Source organism: Chiloscyllium plagiosum, unplaced genomic scaffold (genome assembly GCF_037043375.1).
Source record: "Chiloscyllium plagiosum isolate Xiang-an unplaced genomic scaffold, Cpla_swu_hap1 HiC_scaffold_34, whole genome shotgun sequence".
NCBI lineage: Eukaryota > Metazoa > Chordata > Chondrichthyes > Orectolobiformes > Hemiscylliidae > Chiloscyllium > Chiloscyllium plagiosum.
In genome coordinates this window covers 12,615,356-12,637,004 of record NW_028270172.1, presented here as the reverse complement: position 1 = coordinate 12,637,004, position 21,649 = coordinate 12,615,356, and the positions used below count along the sequence as shown (strand labels likewise).

Here is a 21,649-nt window from a genome sequence, read left to right as displayed (position 1 = left end):
TAGGCAATTTTGAATGGCTAATTCACCTAACCTGCACATATTTAGACTGTGGGAGGAGATCAGAGGACCCGGAGAAAATCCAAGTAGACACTGGGAGAATGTGCAAACTCCATTCAGACAGTTGTCCAAGGCTGGAATCGAACCCAGGTCCCTGGCACTGTGAGGCAGCAATGCAAACCACTGACCCACTGTGTCACCCCATTTGGTTCAAGTCAATGGTGCTGTTGCAGAGTCTCTTTGCAGGAGGTAGTGGAAATAAGCATAATGCAGCTGAATGGTTCTTCATTCACAACAAAATTTGTCTGAAGATCAAATGTTATTTTCAGCTGGACACACTCAGTCGGAAACAATTTACCATGATATTTTACAGGTAGACACCTGATAAACCATCATGAATACTTAAAGCAATAGAGGAGCTGTGCTTAGCAGTGGTTTTATCATTATGCAAGAGAGGTGTCTGTACTAGAACATTCAACTTGCCGCAGGCATATTTCACTGTAGTTTGGGGGATTCTTGTCTCCAGCAGGTGTTGATGGAGTCAAACCAGCCCTGGAGATGTTAAATCTATGTTGTTGCCACAATCTGAAGTCAGGTCACTATCATTGTGATCCACCTGCCTTTCACGTGGTTACTTAGTTGACCTTAATTCGCAAGGTTGGCTTTTGATTACACACTATCAACAATTTAACCACCTTCACAAAATCCTTTCTTGTCCAACCCGGGATAATTAAATTGCCTCCATAGTTTTAAACGGTTTGCCATGCCATTCTTTCATCTGTCTACCTTGGGTTTTCAGTCCATGTGCAAATGGACTGATGCAAACAAAGTCTTCTCTTCCTCCTTGCTATAAAGACCTTAAGTAAAAGGGATTAAAGACAGGCTCAACACATTTGAGTGCTCCATTTTTAATGTTTTCTTGCTTTGTGTGCTGTTGTTTGTTTGTGTATTTCTCTCTCTTCATTTTTGAAAGTTCATCTCCCTCCCATCAATTCTACATGTCCTCAGATCATGAGTTAGCAAGCAGCAGGTATACGTAACGTAACAGCATAAGACAATCTGTACAGACACGCCAAACTGGAAAAGTAGCCAAAACTGACAATATACAGGCCCAAATTAAAAAAAACCTTTTCTACATGCAAGTAGTGGTCATGATTTGGGATACACTGGCTTGATAGCTTGTTGGAAACCAATTGACTGTAATCTTCAAAGTAGAATTGGCTAAAGAAATTGAAAGAAAAACTGCAGAGATCTGGGGAAAGATCAGGGATTGGGACTATTTAGATTACTCTTCAGAATGCTGGCTTGAACTTTGAGCCTTTTTTGTTTTTATTCATTCATGGGACATGATGACACTGGATGGTCAACATTTATTGCCTGTCGCTAGTTGACTTTGAGAAGATAGTGATGAACTGCCTTCTTGAACAACTGCAGTCCACATGCAGCGAGTTGACTCACAATGCTACTAGGGAGAGAATTCCGGGATTTGATCCAACAATGAAGGAATGGCAATATATTTCCAAGTCAGGACGGTGAGTGGCTTGAAGGGGAACTTACAGGTGGTGGTGTTCCCATGTATCTGCTGCCCATGTCCTTTCAGATGGAAGTGGTTATGGTTTTGGAACGTGCTATCTAAGGATCTTTTGTGAATTTCTGTCTTGCATCTTGTAGGTAGTATGCACTGCTACTACTGAGCGTCAGTTGTGGAGGGAGTGGATCTTTGTAGATACGGTGTCAGTCAACTGGACGACTTTGTCCCATGAATAGTGTTGAGCTTTCTGAGAAACAAACTGATAAAGGTCCAAAGTTTTTGTAGACTCCATTCAAAATATTATGGAACAGCAATCATTAAAGCTAAAGTAATGTGCAGTGTATAATCTAATCAATAGAAATTGGAAAGAAGTCACCATTAAACTATTCAGTGCTCTGGCAGCATCACATCCATCTTGTGTACTAATGGGAATAGATCAATAAGTGATACACAACAGCAAAGCTATGAGTAATGGGAAAAGATGAGAATGTTGGACTTAACAGTGGAGTCTCATTTTAAGTCAATGACCTGCTAAATGGTTTAGAGAATGTAAAACAGGAAAAAAGGAACAGTAGTTCAAATTCATGAAAGCCAAAATTAACACAGATTTCAAGATTTTTTCTCACCTTGGCTAACTGTTATAGGGAATAGACTTCCAGATTTGTCAATTGAACCAAAGACCTCAGATCGTTTAGAAAGCTGTTTGATAGTATAACAAGGCACACAAGTTTGTCTGAACAGCTCAACTGACTGATCTTCCTTTTTATATAATCTAGCCTGTAGTCTTCAGATATTCAAATACAGTCAGTTCTTCTATAATGCAATGTTTACATTCTTACGCAATCCCGCGTTATAGAAAAATCGTGCTTTAGAAACTGTTTAAAGTGCTGTAATCGTTTTGAACGTTAGTGCTGTAGAAACAATGTCCCCAATTCATCAATCACTTTTCAGTGAATTTGCGTTGATGAAACACGCATTATAACAGAACAGCCTGTACTAGTTAAAATCTGGAATACCATGCCATTGGTTTCACTTAACCCTCTGTTGATCATAAGGATTGTGTTAAATTAACTTGATTGTTTCAACCATGTTAGCTGTAGCCTTACAGCATATACTGTTGCTAGCTGGACAATGTAACTGATAGATTTCCATTCATAATCATAGAGATATGATTATTCTTAAAGTTGATTGTAGTTTCTAAAGTGAACATTTTTGCCAAATTTTTATACTGGGATGGCAACTTCACACAGCACTAAGTCAATTCCACCAGTAACTGTGTCTAAATAGACATTTAATTTTCAGACTTATGACTGGTAGGCATGTATGTATGCACAAATTAAAGATATCACTAAAACCACTTGAAAAAAAATGTGAACAGCCTGTCTGTTGACAAAACTTCTAGTGATTCTGCTGATGTTGATTAACTAACCATCATCCAGCTTGCAGAGAGAAAGTGAGTGCACCCTTTTCCCCCAGAACTTACTTGTAGTAGGTCTCCAACTGAAAATAATTAGGGACCAGATGTTTAGGAACAGCTGAAAGGCTCGGATGTCTTGTTTTAATGTGATTTTTTTCAAGTTCTGAGGTTTGGAAAACAAAAATACTGTTGGCATCCTTATTTTGTTCTAAGTTTTAAATAAAATCTATACTTAATACATGGTAAGTCTCCCTAACCTCCAGTCTTGGTGAATTGTAGTAAAATACTTATTTTCTGGTTATATTTTGTTGCAGTAGGCTGCCATGAGACAGCACCATTCACCCAAATATTTAAAAAGCAGCTAAAAACTACTTGTACACAAAAGCACAAAGTATCAAGAAGCTCAACATTAGTTCGATTTAGAATCTGCACAATTTTAAGATGCTGTCCATTTTTTGCCTTCTGAAACTTTTTTTAATGAATATTGTTTGGCCATTTCCTTTGTTATTATTAACAATGCAAATTAGAGAAAGTATTTGTTACAATGTAATAACAGTGTGCCCCCTAATAGACAGTGGATTACCTTGTGTCATAAGGCAATCATGGGCAAAATATGAGCCAGGATCAAGCGACAGGGCTTCTCCGTAAACGCAAGTAAAAGTGAAAATACATGGCACTGGAGGAGCACCAAAAAGAAAGTTTTCGAAAGGAATATTCAAATTGTTGCAAGGGTAGCAAAGCCAACAGGAGATGTTTCCATTATTAATATCTAGGTTATCACATTGTTAAGTTTATTACTGGCTAATTTTAATTTCCAAAGTGCTCTTAGACACAACCGAACAGCTTTTCTCACCAGCAAATCATCTATGAAATATCTTTTATTTATGGTTAAGAGAAAACATAACAGTTGAGAGCTATTAATTGTCTGAGCCCATGCTTGCATGGTGCAGTGGTCATGTCTTTCTGAGCCAAGAGGATTGGTTCAAGTCGCATCTGCTCGAGAGATGTGTCATAACATAACTCAACAGGTTGATTAGAAAATATATTAAAAAAAAACTTGGAGTCTTGTAATTGAGTCCAGGTTCAATTTGCACCTGCTGCATAGGTGTGTCTGATAACAAGTCTGAACAAGTTAATTAGAAAATATCCATATCTTGTGGCACAGTGGTAGTGTCCCTATCTCTGAACGAAGAGGACTAGATTCTGGTCATACCCGCTCCAGAGGTATGTCAAAATGCAAATTAACAGATTGATTAAAAATATCCATTCATATTGGTAGAGACGATGTGAAAGGAGCTATAAGACTGAATAGTTAAAAACTCTATCTGTGATGGAAAATGTGTTGGTTTTCTGCCTCACTCTCTGGATTGGATTTTGTAAATATATTGAAAAAGCAATGAGAATGTGGACCTGTTAAAGACCGATGTGGACGAGACAATGATGGATGTGAGAAACGAAGCTCAGTCACTTCAATAATTTCAGTCCGAGACAAGATCTGAATCAGTAGTGTCATTTATTTCACTCATTTATTCCAATTCCCTACGAAGAGGCAGGCATAGCTGGGGCCCATGCGGGTGCCCATGGCTACTCTTTTTGTTTGGAGAAAGTGGGAGGATTGGAAAGAAAAGTTGTTCAGGGTGAGGACCAGTTCGGTCAGTCGAAGGAGGGTGTCGGTGGAAGGGTACTGGGTGGTACGGCGGGAAAGGAAGAAGCGGAGTGCTTTGAGTCCTTCGTGATGGGGGATGGAGGTGTACAGGGACTGGATGTCCATGGTGAAGATGAGGCGTTGGGGGCCGGGGAAGCGGAAATCCTGGAGGAGGTGGAGGGCGTGGGTGGTGTCACGAACGTAGGTGGGGAGTTCTTGGACTAATGGGGACAGGACCGTGTCGAGGTATGCCGAGATGAGTTCGGTTGGGCAGGAGCAGGCTGAGACGATGGGTCGTCCGGGGCAGTCAGGTTTGCGGATTTTGGGCAGGAGGTAGAAACGGGCGGTGCGGGGTTGTCGGACTATGAGGTTGGAGGCGGTGGATGGGAGGTCCCCTGAGGTGATGAGGTTATAGATGGTCTGGGAGATGATGGTTTGGTGGTGGGGGGTGGGGTCATGGTCAAGGGGACGGTAGGAGGAGGTATCTGCGAGCTGGCGTTTGGCTCATCTCGGCATACCTCGACACGGTCCTGTCCCCAGTAGTCCAAGAACTCCCCACCTACGTTCGTGACACCACCCACGCCCTCCACCTCCTCCAGGATTTCCGCTTCCCCGGCCCCCAACGCCTCATCTTCACCATGGACATCCAGTCCCTGTACACCTCCATCCCCCATCACGAAGGACTCAAAGCACTCTGCTTCTTCCTTTCCCGCCGTACCACCCAGTACCCTTCCACCGACACCCTCCTTCGACTGACCGAACTGGTCCTCACCCTGAACAACTTTTCTTTCCAATCCTCCCACTTTCTCCAAACAAAAGGAGTAGCCATGGGCACCCGCATGGGCCCCAGCTATGCCTGCCTCTTCGTAGGGTATGTGGAACAATCCATCTTCCGCAACTACACTGGCCCCACCCCCCATCTTTTCCTTCGCTACATTGATGACTGTATCGGCGCTACCTCTTGCTCCCACGAGGAGGTTGAACAGTTCATCCACTACACTAACACCTTCCACCCCGACCTCAAATTCACCTGGACAGTCTCGGACTCCTCCCTCCCCTTCCTAGACCTTTCTGTTTCTATCTCAGGCGACCGAATCAACACGGACATCTACTACAAACCAACCGACTCCCACAGCTACCTGGACTACACCTCCTCCCATCCTGCCCCCTGTAACCATGTACAGCGCATCATCCGCCGCCACTTCCGCCACCTCCAAACAGACCCCAGCACCAAGGATATATTTCCCTCCCCTCCCCTATCAGCTTTCCGTAGAGACCACTCCCTCCGCGACTCCCTTTTCCCACACCTCCCCCCTCACTTCTCTCCAAGGCCCCAAAGGAAACTTCCATATCCGCCACAGATTCACCTGCATCTCCACCCACATCATCTACTGCATCCGCTGCAGCCGGTGTGGCCTCCTCTATATTGGGGAGACAGGCTGCCTACTTGCGGAGCGATTCAGGGAGCACCTCTGGGCCACCCGGACGAACCAACCCAACCACCCTGTAGCACAGCATTTCAACTCCCCCTCCCACTCCACCGAGGATATGCTGGTCATTGGACTCATCCACCGCCAAACCATAACAACGCGACGGTCGGAGGAGGAGCGTCTTATCTTCCGACTGGGAACCCTCCAACCACAGGGGATGAACTTGGACTTCACCAGTTTCTTCATCCCCCCTCCCCCCACCTTGTCTCAGCCGAATCCCTCCAGCCCGGCACCGCCTTCCTGACCTGCAGTCTTCTTCTTGAACCTCTCCGCCTCCATCCTACTCCGACCTATCACCCTCACCTTGACCTCTTTCCACCTATCACATTTCCAACGCCCCTCCTCCAAGTCCCTCCTCCCTACCTTTTATCTTCTGCTGCTGAACACTCTCTGCTCATTCCTGAAGAAGGGCCTGTGCCCGAAACGTCGAATCTCCTGTTCCCTGGATGCTGCCTGACCTGCTGTGCTGTTCCAGCAATAAAGTTTCAACTTTGATCTCCAGCATCTGCAGACCTCACTTTCTCCTCTTTATAAAGTCCCACCTTTAAATTTATCAAGGGTTCCTGGTGGATCCCCGGGGGCAGGAACTCCTGACACCCCTATTTTTCATCAAGGTTCATAAACGGTACTGTCTTTACTTTCTTTTTCAAATCTGGACACTCTCTCTTAAAGTGACCCGTCCTTTCACAGTAATAACATCCCGCCTGTGGGGATTTCCACTTCAATCCTTGTTCCTGTCCACCAGACCCCTTAACATCTCCTCCCTGACCATTCCGGTTTCTTTCTCCTTTAGTTTTGTCCTTTTCTTTATTATCTCATCAACCGTGGCTTATCATTATTTTTGCCTTTTGTTTCTACTTCTCATGTTACGTTGCCAGATCAATTGTTGACCCGATTTAACCAACTGAACAGCCTTCGGGCCACCTATAGCCGTTCTTCATCACCCAATGTTTTATTTAGACCTTGAGAATTTTTTTTTTAAGAAATATTGCAATATTTCTTGCTCCCCATAACTTCAAATACCAATTCATCAATTTATGTTTGTCTAACTTTAAAGTCTGTTCCTAACTTGTAAATATATATTTATATATTATAAATTCATTTATTCAGTATTTAAAATGTACATACAGATCCCAACTTTTAAATCCACTATAATTATCCAGTTTTAGTCCCTTAATTTAAATCCAAAATTAGTTTTCTTAAGTCGTCCTGACCAATCATCGCTCAATTACAATCGTGAAAAAATCGGAGCTGCCTTAAAAGGATTTGTCTATTCAAGTTTTAAAAAAAAAACTTCTAATGCATGAACAATGGCCAAATCCAATGTCACAAATATTAACCATAGGATTTTTTTTACTACAATCTAATGTTGAACTGAAACTTCAACTGTCCTCCATAAATCGCTTTTATGTAAGGATAAAAGAGATTAGTTAGAAACTGATAGTAAGGCAGTCATGACCTGTAAAAAGAACAGGAGTTATCATTTTATTTCATAATCACTATAGAATCCTTAACCTTAAAAGAAATCATGTTAAGTTTCCATAATAAAAATCAGATTCAAAACAGTCCTGAAACTCAAGCTCCAGGGAATAAAGCACAAACATTCAATCACCAACAAACAAATGTGCATTCAAACCAAATCACAAAGGGTTAAACTTTCTATCAGTTGTACAGCTCTTTTCGTTCTCTCTCTCTCTCACACACCATTTCTCACAGACACTTTCTGAGCTTCCTGCAACAACACCTCTGAGTGCTTCTCGCTTCAGCCCTCTATCTTTTGAATATGTTTCTGGATGTCTGGCCATGATTTATTTACAAAGTGGACCCTCAGTAGCCCTTCAGCCACTAGCCCTTCCGACTTGAAGCATAATCTGATTCCTCCTGACTATAAGGCTGTTTTTCATTGACATATAAATTCAAATATTTATAAATCCAATCTTCGTCCGACCTGTACTTTGGCCAAAAGACGGCGGGACGAAGAATGGATTCCTTAGTCCATACAAAGCAACAATATTTAATCATCTTTTTCCTATCTTTTTCCCTTATACAAGTATTATTTTTCCAATTCCACAACATCCTGCCCAACTTTTTGGAGGTATGTTGTAAGGGACCCCGCCTCCATTTCCATTGCCTTTTTCTTCTTTCATTCCCCCGGAGGCTTTTTCCTTACCCACGGCACAGCCCATATTGAGTTCCTTCGTTAGTCCCTTATTAACTACTAAAACTCAATCCTGGCCACCAAGGCAGTACTTAAAAGTCAATTTTCTTACCTTGGTTTGTGCACAGAGTTGCCTGGCCCCTTTTTGCCATATTTCCTATCAACCTCCTTTCACTGTCTGATTCAGATGTCTCTCTTGTGGGATTCATACCAGTTGCCCAAGGGAGCGGACCAAACCGGGACACAAGAGCGCTCCTCAATCGGGAATGGGACGCGTCTTCCCAGTGTCCAGGGCCAGCCACCCCCTCGGCGATGGAAGAATATCCCGGATGGCCCCCAATTGTGAGAAACGAAGCTCACTCACTTCAATAATTTGAGTCCGAGACAAGATCTGAATCAGTAGTGTCATTTATTTCACTCTTGCAAGAGGGTGTGGTGTCCAATGTGCATAAGGCAGGGACACATACATTGAATTCAACTAGTACACAACATTTATGTAATTTGGTTCCTATTTTTTCATCCCATTGCTCCTCCCCTGTTTACATCTCCCACCTCTCTAAGACCGGCGCCCATTACTCTTGTTTATCTCTTGCCTTATCCGGCATTGTCTGTGACAAGATTCTTATTCTGGCCTCACAAGGCCATTTGACCACATCCTGCTGTGGTCCATTGTTAGGTATATTCTTCTTCACTACCCATCTATTTCTCTCACTTATCATGATCTCATGACCTCATGACTTCTTGATTGTGGTTTGTTCTTGTTTTTGCAGAAGCGGGAAACAGATGCTTATAACTACTGTTTTTACAGGCATATCTAGCTTAACCCCCTCCCCTCACAGCACCTTATCTATTTGTCTGTAACATCTACCATTTTTTGCAGGCACATTTCATTCTTGCATGCACATTTTAGCTAATACAAAAACAATTATGTATTTCCTTCACATAGCTTTCATTCTTATTGACTCAGCTCTTGGCTGAAACAATTATACACTGGTGTGAGTACATTTACCTTGCATAAGTAATTATGATTGCAGAAGTAACACTACTTTACCTATATCCCACAATGGACTATGCAAAAATTGCAGGCTTATTAAATTATTGTGCATTTTCCCTGTGGAGGAAAAGGACATAATATTAACCAAGCTAAAATCAACCAAGAGGAGAATTCAGTGGGTTTGATATAAGAAAGCAAAAAGTGAGGTAGAAAATACTGGGACACAGGATAGGCAAATTGTCAGGATCTGAAAATTTTAGTCCTGAGTAGTGAAAGAAATGGGTATACGTATTGCAGATGCATCAGCCATTATTTGGTCAATCTTTATGGAGGTTTTCCAGCAACACATTTTCAGCTCTGATCTCCAGCATCTGCAGCCCTCACTTTCTCCTCAATCTTTATGGATCCAGGAATTGTTATTTTATTAGAATTTGCAAATGCTATGTATTATTTAAGTAGAGAGAGAAACCAGGCAACAATTGCCCCATGAACTTGAAGAAATAACTGCTATCAGAAAGTGACTGAGCATTTGGACAAGTATTCCAGAGAATTAACATGGATCTGAGAAGTTTGTTATATCTGAGCATTTTGAGGAGGTCAGTGGTCAATCGTGGGTGCCTATGACGTCCACCAAGCATTGTTAAAACTTGATTGTAGAGATTGTTGAAAAAAATGAAAGTGACAGAATCTGAGATAACCTTGTGAAACATTTTGACACTTATTGTGATTAGGAAACCGAGGAGTAACAAAAGAATGTTCTCTAATTGGTTTCATATGATCAGCAATCTATATTATACTTCAGTTTGTCATCATGGGTATTCATGATTTGGATAAAGAAAAAGTGAGTTGTATATCCAGATTTGCAAATTGTATTAAAATTCCGACATTGTTGCATTATTCCTTTTGCAGTCTGGAGGCTAGGTGCCAGTGTGGACTGGGGTGGAAAGACTGTAATCCTGAACTTTTTATTCCTGTATTTTTCTATTTTATTCCTATGATTTTGTATTTTCTAATTTATTCCTAAGAATCTAAAAAGAACAATACAGCACAAGAACAGGCTTTTGGCCGACCAGGCTTGTATCCACACATGATGACTTTCTAAACTAAAAACCTTTTGACTTTATGCAGTCTTGATCCCTCTATTCCCTGCTTATTCATGTATCTGACAAGATGCTTCTTAAAATTTGCTATTGTATCCTCCTCCAGCAGTGAATTCCAGGCACTTTACCACCCTCTGTGTAAAATCTTTGCCTCTCACGTTGCCAAAAAACTCATCCACTTTTCCCTTAAACCCGTGTCCTATGGGAAAATCTAACTGGTCGCCCCTCAGCCTCTGATGTTCAAGTGAAAACAAACCAAGTTTGTACAAATCTCTCCTCATATCTAATAACCTCCAAAAAAGGCAACATCTGGGTAAATAATTTCGATATCCTCTCCAAAGCCTCCACATCCTTCTGATGGTTTGGTGATCAGAATCAGTATTATAAATATGGCCTAATATTTTATGTTCTCTTTTAACATTTAACGACTGTCGTATAACTCAAATAGTAAAGTATTTCCTGTACTGTAATTGCTGTGACCATAAAATCAAAAAGCAATAATAATCGGTTTACATTTTGCAAAATTTCAGGGATGTATTTTGCTACTTAAAATTGAAAAACATGCATTAGGAAAGGAGGAAGTACTTTATTTACCTGATTTGGAGACGCCAGTGTTGGGCTGGGGTGTACAAAGTTAAACATCACACAACACCAGGTTATAGTCTAACATGTTTATTTGGAAGCACTAGCTGCTTCTTCATCAGATAGTTGTGGAGAATAAGATTGTAAGACACAGAATTTATAGCAAAGGTTTACAGTGTGATTTAACTGAAATTATATATTGAAAAAGACCTGGATTGTTCGTTAAGTCTATCATCTTTTAGGATGACCATGTTGGTTTCAGTTCTTTCATATGTAAATTGCAAAACTCGTTTTTTAGAAGTTACATTCTCAAGTGAACTTTAACAATTGGTGTCATGTCGACCCAGATAATGTATTGAAGGTGTGAGCATCCCTGTAAGGCTGTCTGTGCTACAATGGTCAAACTGATTCTAATCTAAAAAACGGATTTAAGGAATTTTACATGGATTGATGCAGTTTTTGAACATGTTGCATAGATTGGAGCAGGAAGTTGAGGGGATATTTTCAGACCTCTAGTTAAACCACCAGCAGTTGTCGGTCCTCTAGAACTATGATGATTTTGCCTTAAGTAATGGGAAATGGATTGCATTATACACAAGTTGAAGTCATTCACTTGAGTTCTGAGAGGGACAATCAGCACTGTTTCCTTAATAGTGACATACATGGGGTGGTGGAGGTGAAAAGGGATTTGGGTGTTCATGTATACAAATCATTAAAACTTCATTAACGGATACAAACGAGCAATCAAAAAAAATGATGGACTGTCGGTCTATATTTCAAGTTAATCAGAATCTCAATATACTCAAGTGAGGAACTAATTCCTCAGTTGTCGAGAGCCTTGCTAGACTCCATCTGAAGTAATCAGGTGAAATTTGTCCATGTAAGGGGAAACAATGTAGACTTATCTGATAAAAATAAATTGGATAGTAAAATGGGCTGATGATTTACTCGGAGCTCACTTCACTCTACTGGTATTGACTAATTTTAGTCCCTGGAATTCTGCTTTGGACTCTCCACTTCCAGAAGAACAAAAACAGGCCTTCAAGAGTGTACTGCACAAATTAATGAGGATGATACCGGGTCAAAAGGCTAACTTCTGAGAAAAGCTCACTTAAATGGTTACAGTCTAATTCTGATAAAGACCTTTTTAAGATGGAAAAAAGAGATTTAATGCAAAATTTGAAAGAGTTGTCTACAATTCCTTGTGTTAGAGAATGCAGCAATTTTCTCTAAGACAGGAAAAGTTCAGTTTAGAACAAGGATACATTGTCATATGAAATGTGCTGATGCAAGTTTTTTTTTATTAAACAAACTGCCACCAAATACAATCAGTGCTGCTTAATGTTTCTTTCTTTATGGTTTAGGCTGTCACACTGTTAACTGAACTGACACGAGAAAACTTCAGGAACACAAAGCTGAAGCATTGCCTGATACCTGCCCTAGGAGAACTCCTGTACCTTGTGGCTAACCAGGTAGGAGACACCTAGGAAATGAAAATTTGTAGGAATTCATTGTCCATCCTTAATACTGCAACCAATTTTTTTCTGCAATCAATTATCATTGACATCATTTATGCGATAAATTAATATTGATTGTGGAAAAGAATGAGAAAAGGAGGCTGGGTGCAATGAATTGTGATAAATACATCATCTTAAGGAATAATTTCCCATTACAAATGAAATATGATGATTCCATGCAAAGTGTCTGCATTGTAATTGTGTCAGAAATTCACTTTATATTCTAGTATAATCAGAGGCTCTGTAATGGGCTAGATCCTCCACAGTGATCAAAAGCAGGGCCATAAATTTCAGACTGTGATTTGATTACTTCCACCTTTAAGCAACAAGCAAAGTTTGAACCTGCGTTAAGTGAAGGGTGAGTGACATTGGCAGCAATACTCTCAGTGATAACAAATCTAAGAATCAGAAAGATGGTGTGACTAAATGTTCTTGTGCAACATTAATTAAATTACTTTCAAAATGTTCATCAATCAGAATGTCACTGATGGCTTAAAATATTTGTGTCAAACAATCAAATGTATCGTGAACTATGATCACAGGTAAATCTGCCAACACTTGTTGTTGCTTTGAGCTTGCTCCATTATCCACTTTCTCTTAATTTCTCTTAATCTCTTAATTGCTCTTAATTAAAGTGGAATTGAAACACCCATCAGCCGTGATTAAATGGAGGAGTGGACTCGAATGGCCTTGCTTCCAGTCCTATGTCTTATCGTCTTATGGTCTAATTTTGTTTACCTGCCTTTCTTCCATTCTTGCCCTTACTGAGAAAAATCTGTTAATCTTAGCTTTGAGAGGTTCAGTTGACCTACTGTTAACTTTTTGTGTTTTGCATTCTGGACTTCCACTACACTGGATGATGTCCTTGTTCAAGGAGTATTACGTTGATGGGAGGCATATTAATTGAACCACACATCTCTTGGTATTTTCCAAACTTATATTCTGAAATCGTTGTACAGATGTGTTTTAACGGAACAGAAATTGCAGAAATCTGACTGGACACTACTGTAATGAGGTCTACAAACAAACATGTTGGGACTGATTACTAGACATGTTGTGACTCCGAGTACACACAAACTAGTGTTGTTAAAATTTCTCAGTTCTTTCTTCTTGACACCACTGTGGCCACAAATCCTTTTAATAAATGAGCTCATTATATTTTGCTGAGGTACAGGTTGGATTTATCAGAGAGTTTACAATTCCTGAACTTTTGTAAGACTTTAATAAGAATTTATTTGCCCCAGGATATTATGTGAAATGTGAATGATATCGTTTTACTTGCCACAGTGTCAGGGCCTCTTTAACTTTGAATTTAGTCCAAGTTACAACACATAGAAGCTCCTTCACGGTCTGATTCATCCGGGGGCAGAGATCACGGTCTGATTCATCTGGGGGCAGAGATCCTGGAATCACCTCTTTCCTGCCTTTTCCCAAGTTGGCTTGTCCTGACATATATCCAGCTCCTGGCCTAAGATACAGGGAGAATTCCATTCTTGCTCAAGAGATTGTGCAGTTTTTTTAACGATCTCAAAATTGCTATCACCATAAAGGCAAATACTGCTAGTAATTCAGGGTAGTGAGTCCAAAATCTAAGAACTTGATGCACCTTCTCTGGTCAGATATACTCTATCCCACATTGCCAACAAAGCAATGAGTGTTCTATGAAGTGTTGTGCTCACTACACATGTAACTGGAATTAGAGTAATTGTCACATATATGTAGGGAATGAACTAAACCATACTTATGAACCTTAGCGTATGATTTGGGAATTGGAGCAAAACCAGAATCTCTTGTGGTTTTGATTTCCAGGAGATGATAATGTTGTTCTGCATGCAGAACATGATGGAAGTTACACTCAGTGTTTCCCAGCAGTCAAATTGACTAAAGAGGAAAGAATGGGAATAAATCCAAATGCGAAAAGTGTCACTGGGCCATATCCAAAATTACACGAACTAATGTGTGTGCTATAAAAAAAGAGAATATCACAAAATTGTACAATTTCCAAAACAAACCAGCTAGCAACACCAGAGATCCTCAAGATAATGGTAGTCCTACTGTGATCGCCAAATCTGAACGATGAAAGGCAATGCTCATTCTTTGTGGTACCTCAACATTTTATTGTACAGCAATAATCTAGTCCAAGTTTATTTAAATAGAAATGCAATTAGAAGGTGAAGGCTTCACCCCGGAAGCCATATCATCTCCTGGAAACCAAAACCACAAGAGATTCTTGTTTTGCTCCAATTTCAAAATCATACGCTAAGGTTCATAAATATGGTTAGTTCATTCCCTATATCATGTGACAATTACTCTTGCATCAATACCCTTAATTCCAGTTACACGTCTAGTGAGCGCAACACTTCACAGAACACTCATTGCTTTGTTGGCAATGTCGGATAGAGTATATCTGACCAGAGAAGGTGCATCAAGTTTTCTTAGTTTTTGGACTCACTACCCTGAATTACTAGCAGTATTTGCCTTTATGTGATAGCAATTTTGAGATTGTGCAGTTTTTTAAACAATCTCTTGATCAAGAATGGAATTCTGCCTGAATCTTAGACCTGGATATGTGTCAGGACAAGCCAACTTGGGAAAAGGCAGGAAAGAGGTGATTCCAAGATCTCTGTCCCTAGATGAACCAGACCGTGAAGGATAGTCATATATGTGAAGTACAGTTCTCTGTGGCATTTGTCCTTGCAACAACCCTGGCTGTATACCATTGACCCGAGAGGGGAGTGTCTTGGTTTGACAAATTGAGAACCTTCCTTTGAATGTAAAATCGAATTGTAGTTTTATATTACCTTTTGTATTTAGGGGAAAAAATCATTTTTTTTCATTGCATTTTTTTCTATTGGCTAATTTCATTTATACTGACATTTCCATGATTACTTCAATCACTTAATTACAGGAGGAAAAAAGTCTGCATGCAAGAGACCGCTGGGCCATCCCCTCTATTGCCTACACTGTGCTAATGAGATGCATTCGGGAAGGGGTAAGACTGTTTCTTGCCTCCAGAGAAATGAACAATTGTAACAGCATTTTACTTCAGACATTGCAAGCACATTCTGGGTTTATATTTATACATCTGCAGTTTGTGCATATCATTTCTTAAATTGAAACTGCACAGGGAAAGTTTCAGTTGCCATGTCCCAGTGGCGTCTGTTGTTTTTGTCTGAAAATGTCAAGCTTTGATAAAATAAATGCACAGATGTTGTTTTCAAAATTCCTCGTTAGGAGTAGTGATTCCCACAGGGTTGTGACTTTATTAAAAGAATGGGAAATTATTCTGAAAGCATAAGCACTTATCGAAGATGTTTGCTAAACTAACTTATTGGTAATACATATAAATATTTAGAACAGTTCAGTTGTTATGTGCTAAATTGGGTGTGTACCTAGTCACAACTTGATTGCAATAAAAATTGTCAGCTTTTATTTATGCTCAAACTTTTGTTTCCTATCTTGCAACAAGCTGCCAATCATTCGCATACCAGCTATTCTGTGTCTCAGTGAATTGCAGCTGGATTCCAAATATAAATTGCTGAGAAATGAATCAGCCCATTTTCATTGCATTTTAAAGGAGCAAAATATATATTCATGGTTTCAGTCCTAGTTCAGCTTCTCAGTTCATTTCACTCGGCAATTTTGCAGTATATAATTTTTGCATGTTGGCTTTTGTTTATAAATTTGGAAACACGTTTTCTGGGTTTGGAGCTGGGGTGCAGGTAGGGAGGAAGAAACATCCTCATTAAGTTTCATTGAAGCTTCTTTCCCTGTGTTAATTAAGCAGTAACTGGTCTGGGTCCTGGTGCTTCTCCAGGCAGGGGAAACATTAATCCCAAAGGGATTGTGATAACAAATCTCTGGTGGCTGCAAATTGAATTAGTGCGACAATCTTATTAAGCTTATATACAGCAGTGAAACAAACTTTGACCTTTATTCACCAGCAGTGATAAGTAGCCATCATTACTGTGCATTCAGATGCCTCATCTCAGGGTCTTCTGATAATATCAAGAGGTGCTATGTACCCTAAAGTAGAAAAGAAACAATATGCAGTGGAGCTGTAATTATAGCCAAACAACATGTATGAATATATTTGAATATTAATAAACACTTCCACAAGTATCTTAATTTTAATTAAATATTTCTGCATAATTAATGATTGCCTATTTTTCGATTAGACCTGGCAGCTGATTTCTGATGGGTAGTTTTGTTTGAAAGTAGGGAATAGTTTCCAGTCACCAATTATAGGTTCTCTTAATTTAATCTTATTTCAGTTGCATTTTATGCTGTCCAAACATCCATTTAGTTTATGATGGTGGTATCACCACTTTATTTAATGATCAGAACACTAATATGATACACTGACAAATTAATGCAATGATGGTCATATGTAGGCGAGGCACAGCAAAAACAAAGCAGGTTTCTGTCCAAGTGAACCCCTTAGCAACTTGACTGAGGCTGCAATTATTGCTGTGTTGGTGCAAATGCATCAACTGCTTCAAGATGGATAATGCAGGAAGCTTATTGTGATGGGGACTCGATGAAAAAATGGGCAACAGTTCACTTTTCTTGTCTTTATGGTGCTGCAAAACCTGCTTTACGAAATATTCATGTGCAATAAAACCCATTATGCGTTCACATTGATTTGATATTACTAAATTTATAAAGTGCTGGAGGGAGTAAGTCCTACAAATTAGATTGAAGAAGCATAAACTGTTTGTGTTGAAGGAAATATTTAAATTGTATCCAATCTGGAATAAGAAAGATGAAAGATTTATCAATCATGTAGGTCCTTTTATCTTCAGAACATTGCAAATTACTTCATATCCAAGAAATTAATTTTGAAAGAGAAAGTACTGGAGAAACTCAGCAGATCTGGCAGTATCTGTGGAGAGAGAAACAGAATTAATGTTTCTCGTTTGATATGACGACTTTGATATTCCACTGAGAAAGAGTCATCTTGAACTCAGTGTTAACTTTGTTTCTGTATCCAAAGATGCTGCCAGATCTGCTGAGAATTAACAGCACTTTCAAGATTTATTTCAGATCTCCAACATCACAGTATTTTGTCTTTATTGCTACTTTTGAAGCTCTTAAAAATACTTCCATGGGATCTGGATGTCACGGCAAGACCAGCGTTTGTTGCTATCCTGTTGCCTTTGAAATGAGTGGCTTGCTCAGTTAATCACAAGCATTTAATCCCTGATGAAGGGGCAGTGCTCCGAAAGCTTGTGATTTCAAATAAAACTGTTGGACTATAACCTGGTGTCATGTGACTTCTAACTTTGTCCATTCCAGTGCAACACTGGCATCTCCACACCATGGCTACCATTGACATCAGTTAGTACTGAAACACTAGGAGTTGCTTGCTGCCTAATGAGTGACTGATTGCTGAAAGAAGTTTAATGATCATAGTTTGCAACCTTCAATCATATCCTAAATTAGAAACTTTAAAGAGAATAGCCATGGGCGAAAGCTGCATGGAAACCTGTCTCCATGTTATGAGTACTTGTGTATCCTAGATAATCAATAAAAACTGAAGAGTGAACACGAATTGTGTGGGTTAATATGAGATTGACCCATCTCATATGGAGGAGAAAGTGAGGTCTGCAGATGCTGGAGATCAAAGTTGAAACTTTATTGCTGGAACAGCACAGCAGGTCAGGCAGCATCCAGGGAACAGGAGATTCGACGTTTCGGGCACAGGCCATCTCATATGGAGACATGTTGAGTGATTTTGAAGTGAAGAACACAGAAGTAGTTGATGGCTGCAGTAATTTTAATGTCCACCTAATGTAATCAATGAGAAGCCAGACTTATTTTGTTATTTGGGCCTTATTGCATGGAAGTGATTAGCTGTCAGTTTACTGACAGACAACACAGTCTGAGAGCTAGTCAAATCTCTAGTCTCATTGACAGAACTGAGCTAGCATAATGCAATTGAAGGAATGAATTAGACTAGCCCCTGGAAGAATGGGTGACAAATAGGAGTACTAACATTTGGGAAGCTTCTAATCAAAACATCGAAAGGACTATTAGGCTAATTCTGTTGCTGAAATAAAATGCCCACCACAGCATCATTTTCACTTTATTAGCATGGGCTCTAGTGATTTTTTTTTCTCGGTACATTGCTGTGCTGTCTCTGCAGGAAAATGCCATTGGAATCCTATAAATGTCACAAGCTCAGAATTTACTTAATAAAGCCATGGAGTGCAAGTCATCCATAGACAGACCCGCTTGACAATGGTAGTAGGCTAGACTCAGGTAAAATGACAGTGGAAAGTGCAGTGATTGTAATGAGGTCAGTTAAGTGGACCTCATAGAATTTAGTTCCCTGATTTGGGCTGTTAATCTGGTCCAATCAGAGAGCCCTGGCTGACAGATATAAACAGGAATGTCAGAGGATCTGTTCACTCTGCGAGCTGGATCTGAGAAAACTGGATCAGTGTAAAGGACTGCCCATGAGCAAATAAGGGATGACTTGGTGATTAGATAACGGCCTCTGTGGAGTTATTTCAGTATGTTTCAGTTACGACGAGACTGGGATTAAAGATGCAACCATGGACAAGTGCGGACTAGTTGAAGCTGAACTGGACCTCAAACAGACACTACCATTGGCTTTATCATTGAAAAATGTGGCAACTGCCACATATAATTGCAGGGTATTGTAGTGAACACCCTCGCCAGTCTGACATGAGCTTGGGGAGCACCATTTTCATGAAGATAATTGCACAGCTCCACTCAGGACATAGGACTCGAGGTCAGTCCACAGGAAACCTCAAAACAAAGCCAAGCCATGGCCAAGTGGTTAAAATTTTCTTCAGGAGTCAGGCTGGCAAATCATTGTAGTTTCTGCCAGTATGCTGACTCCAGACAGTGAAAAAGTCCCACTGTACCTAAATGGAGTAAGAGAACTCATAAGCCGGTATCCAGGAAAGTGAATGCCATGGAAAGTCCACCTACATCTGGGTTGGAACAGTTAAATTACTTAGCAACATCCAAATCAGAACTAATCAAAATAAACATCTGGTTAAATGGTTACCTGGTACTACTGGAGGTCGATAACCGTTGTGGGCATTTTGGTGATTGCAGAACCAGCCTAACAAAATTCGCTCTGGACTCCAGCCCTTAATTTTATGCAAGCCTTTGGCTGGACTGAGAATCTATGTGAGGGGACCTTTACAAATTAAAGGTACAATTTTGGTTCTGGTCTCTTATGAAGAGCAGCTGGTTCAGTTACCACTGATTGTAGTAAAAGGCTCGGGTCCAAGCTTGATGGGGTGAAATTGATTGAGAAAAACTCACATAGACTGGTTCAACATTTTTTGCTTAGAAAATGGCCTGACTGAAGTCCTAGTTAAAAAGCTGGAAGTTTTTCATGAAGGTCTAGGGACTATCAAAGGAGCCAAGGAAATTGACCAGGAAGCAATTCCATGATTTTACAAGGCCCATCCAGTACCATTTGCCTTACAGACAAAAGTAGAGGCAAAAATCAGAAGGCTGGAAAGTGAAGGAATCATCAAACTAGTCTAGTTTATGGAATGGGCAGGACTGTTCATTCAGATTGTGATGCTCCACGGTTTGATTTGCCTTTTTGGGAATTTAAAATAAACAGTAAATCATTTTTCACAGCTGGATAAATATCTAGTCCCTCGCATTGAGGATTTATATACAAAGCTGGTAGGATGCTGTCTTTCACAAAGCTGGACTTAAGCCGTGCGTATTTGCAATTATGATTAGATGAAGGTTCTAAGAAGTATGGGACACTTTTACCCATAAGGGTTTGTGCCAATATACAAGACTGCCATTTAGGGTGTTGTCAGCATGTGCAACTTTTCAGCAGACCGTGGAGAACATTTTACAAGGTCTACCCCATGTATCCAGATGATGCTAATAACAGGGAAGACCAATAAAACGCAGTTAAAGAACTTGGATATTGTCCTTAGACATTTCTCCCAGGCAGGCACACACCTTAGATGGGAAAACTGTGTGGTCCAGGCTCCGCAATTGATGTACTTTGGCTATAGAGTTGATAAGACTGGGTTACACCAATTGGAGAGTGATTAGAAGTGACCCAGCTCCCACATCTGTACCAGAACTTAGGCCTTTCCTGGGCTGGTGAACTGTTATGGAAAGGTCATACATAACCTGGCATCCATCCTGGCACCTTTGCTTTAGGTCTTGAAAAAGGTCAGCCTTGGAAATGGTCACGGAGCCGAGCCATAGCTTTCTGGTAAGTGAAGAAACAACTATTATCCTCAGGTGTTGGCACACTATTATCCCAAGTGAGATCTGGTATTGGCATGTGATGCCTCCTCGTGCGGCATCGGGTAGTATTAGCTCATAGTTGGCTCAGTGGTGAGGAATGTTCAATAGCATATGCATTAAGAACTTTGGCTAATGCAGAGTATAAATAGCCCAGTTTGAAAAGGAAGTTTTGGCGATCACATTTGGAGTCAGGAAGTTCCATCAATACCTTTACGGATGTAATTTTGTATTAATAATGGACCACAAACCCCCGCTAGGTCTACTTAAAAAGGACAAGGCAGCGTCATCCATAGCTTCAGGCCGAATTCAGTGGTGGGCTGCAAAACTAAGTGTCTATAATTACAAGTTGGAACGCTGTCCATGAGGCCAAGTAGCAAATGCACTTCCCAATAGGAGATACATCACCAATGGTATGTCACTGGAAGAGACTGTAATGGTTTAAATGGTGACAATGTCAGGCTTTGGATATAAAATTCCTGAAGAAGGGCTTATGCCCGAAACGTCGATTCTCCTGTTCCTTGGATGCTGCCTGACCTGCTGCGATTTTCCAGCATCACATTTTCAGCTCTGATCTCCAGCATCTGCAGTCCTCACTTTCTCCTATAAAAAGATCCAGTCCTGGCAAAACTGAAACAGCTGGTTATGATGGGAAATACCAAAGGGTTTTCATAACCAGAATTAAAATCTTTTTTGGATCCGGAGAGACCAGATCACTGAAGAGACAACAAATGGGGAGCAAGAGTGATTATCTTGAGATAAGGCCAGATACTGGCTGATCTCCACTAGGGTCATCCAGGGGTTTCCAAAATGAAGGTGTTGGCATGATATTATGATTAGTGGCCAGTGGGGCTAGTGCCCAGATTGCCAGCAAGGACAAAAATTACTGCCTGCACCTCCCTCATATTTGTGGAAATTGCCAGGTAAACCCTGGGTTCAGTTACCCGTCAACT

The 21,649-nt window shown here is 40.4% G+C and overlaps 1 protein-coding gene across 4 annotated transcripts in view; it reads left to right on the top strand.

The window, feature by feature from the left end:
- The window catches only part of ulk4 (unc-51 like kinase 4), a 502,471-nt gene that overhangs the window by 134,746 nt on the left and 346,076 nt on the right, over positions 1-21,649 (top strand). For all 4 annotated transcript variants that reach the window (XM_043719540.2, XM_043719541.2, XM_087978491.1 and 1 more), the window contains 2 exons: positions 12,279-12,386; positions 15,340-15,423. In XM_043719540.2, coding sequence (XP_043575475.2) covers positions 12,279-12,386; positions 15,340-15,423 — 192 coding nt within the window. The remainder of the gene's footprint in view (positions 1-12,278; positions 12,387-15,339; positions 15,424-21,649) is intronic.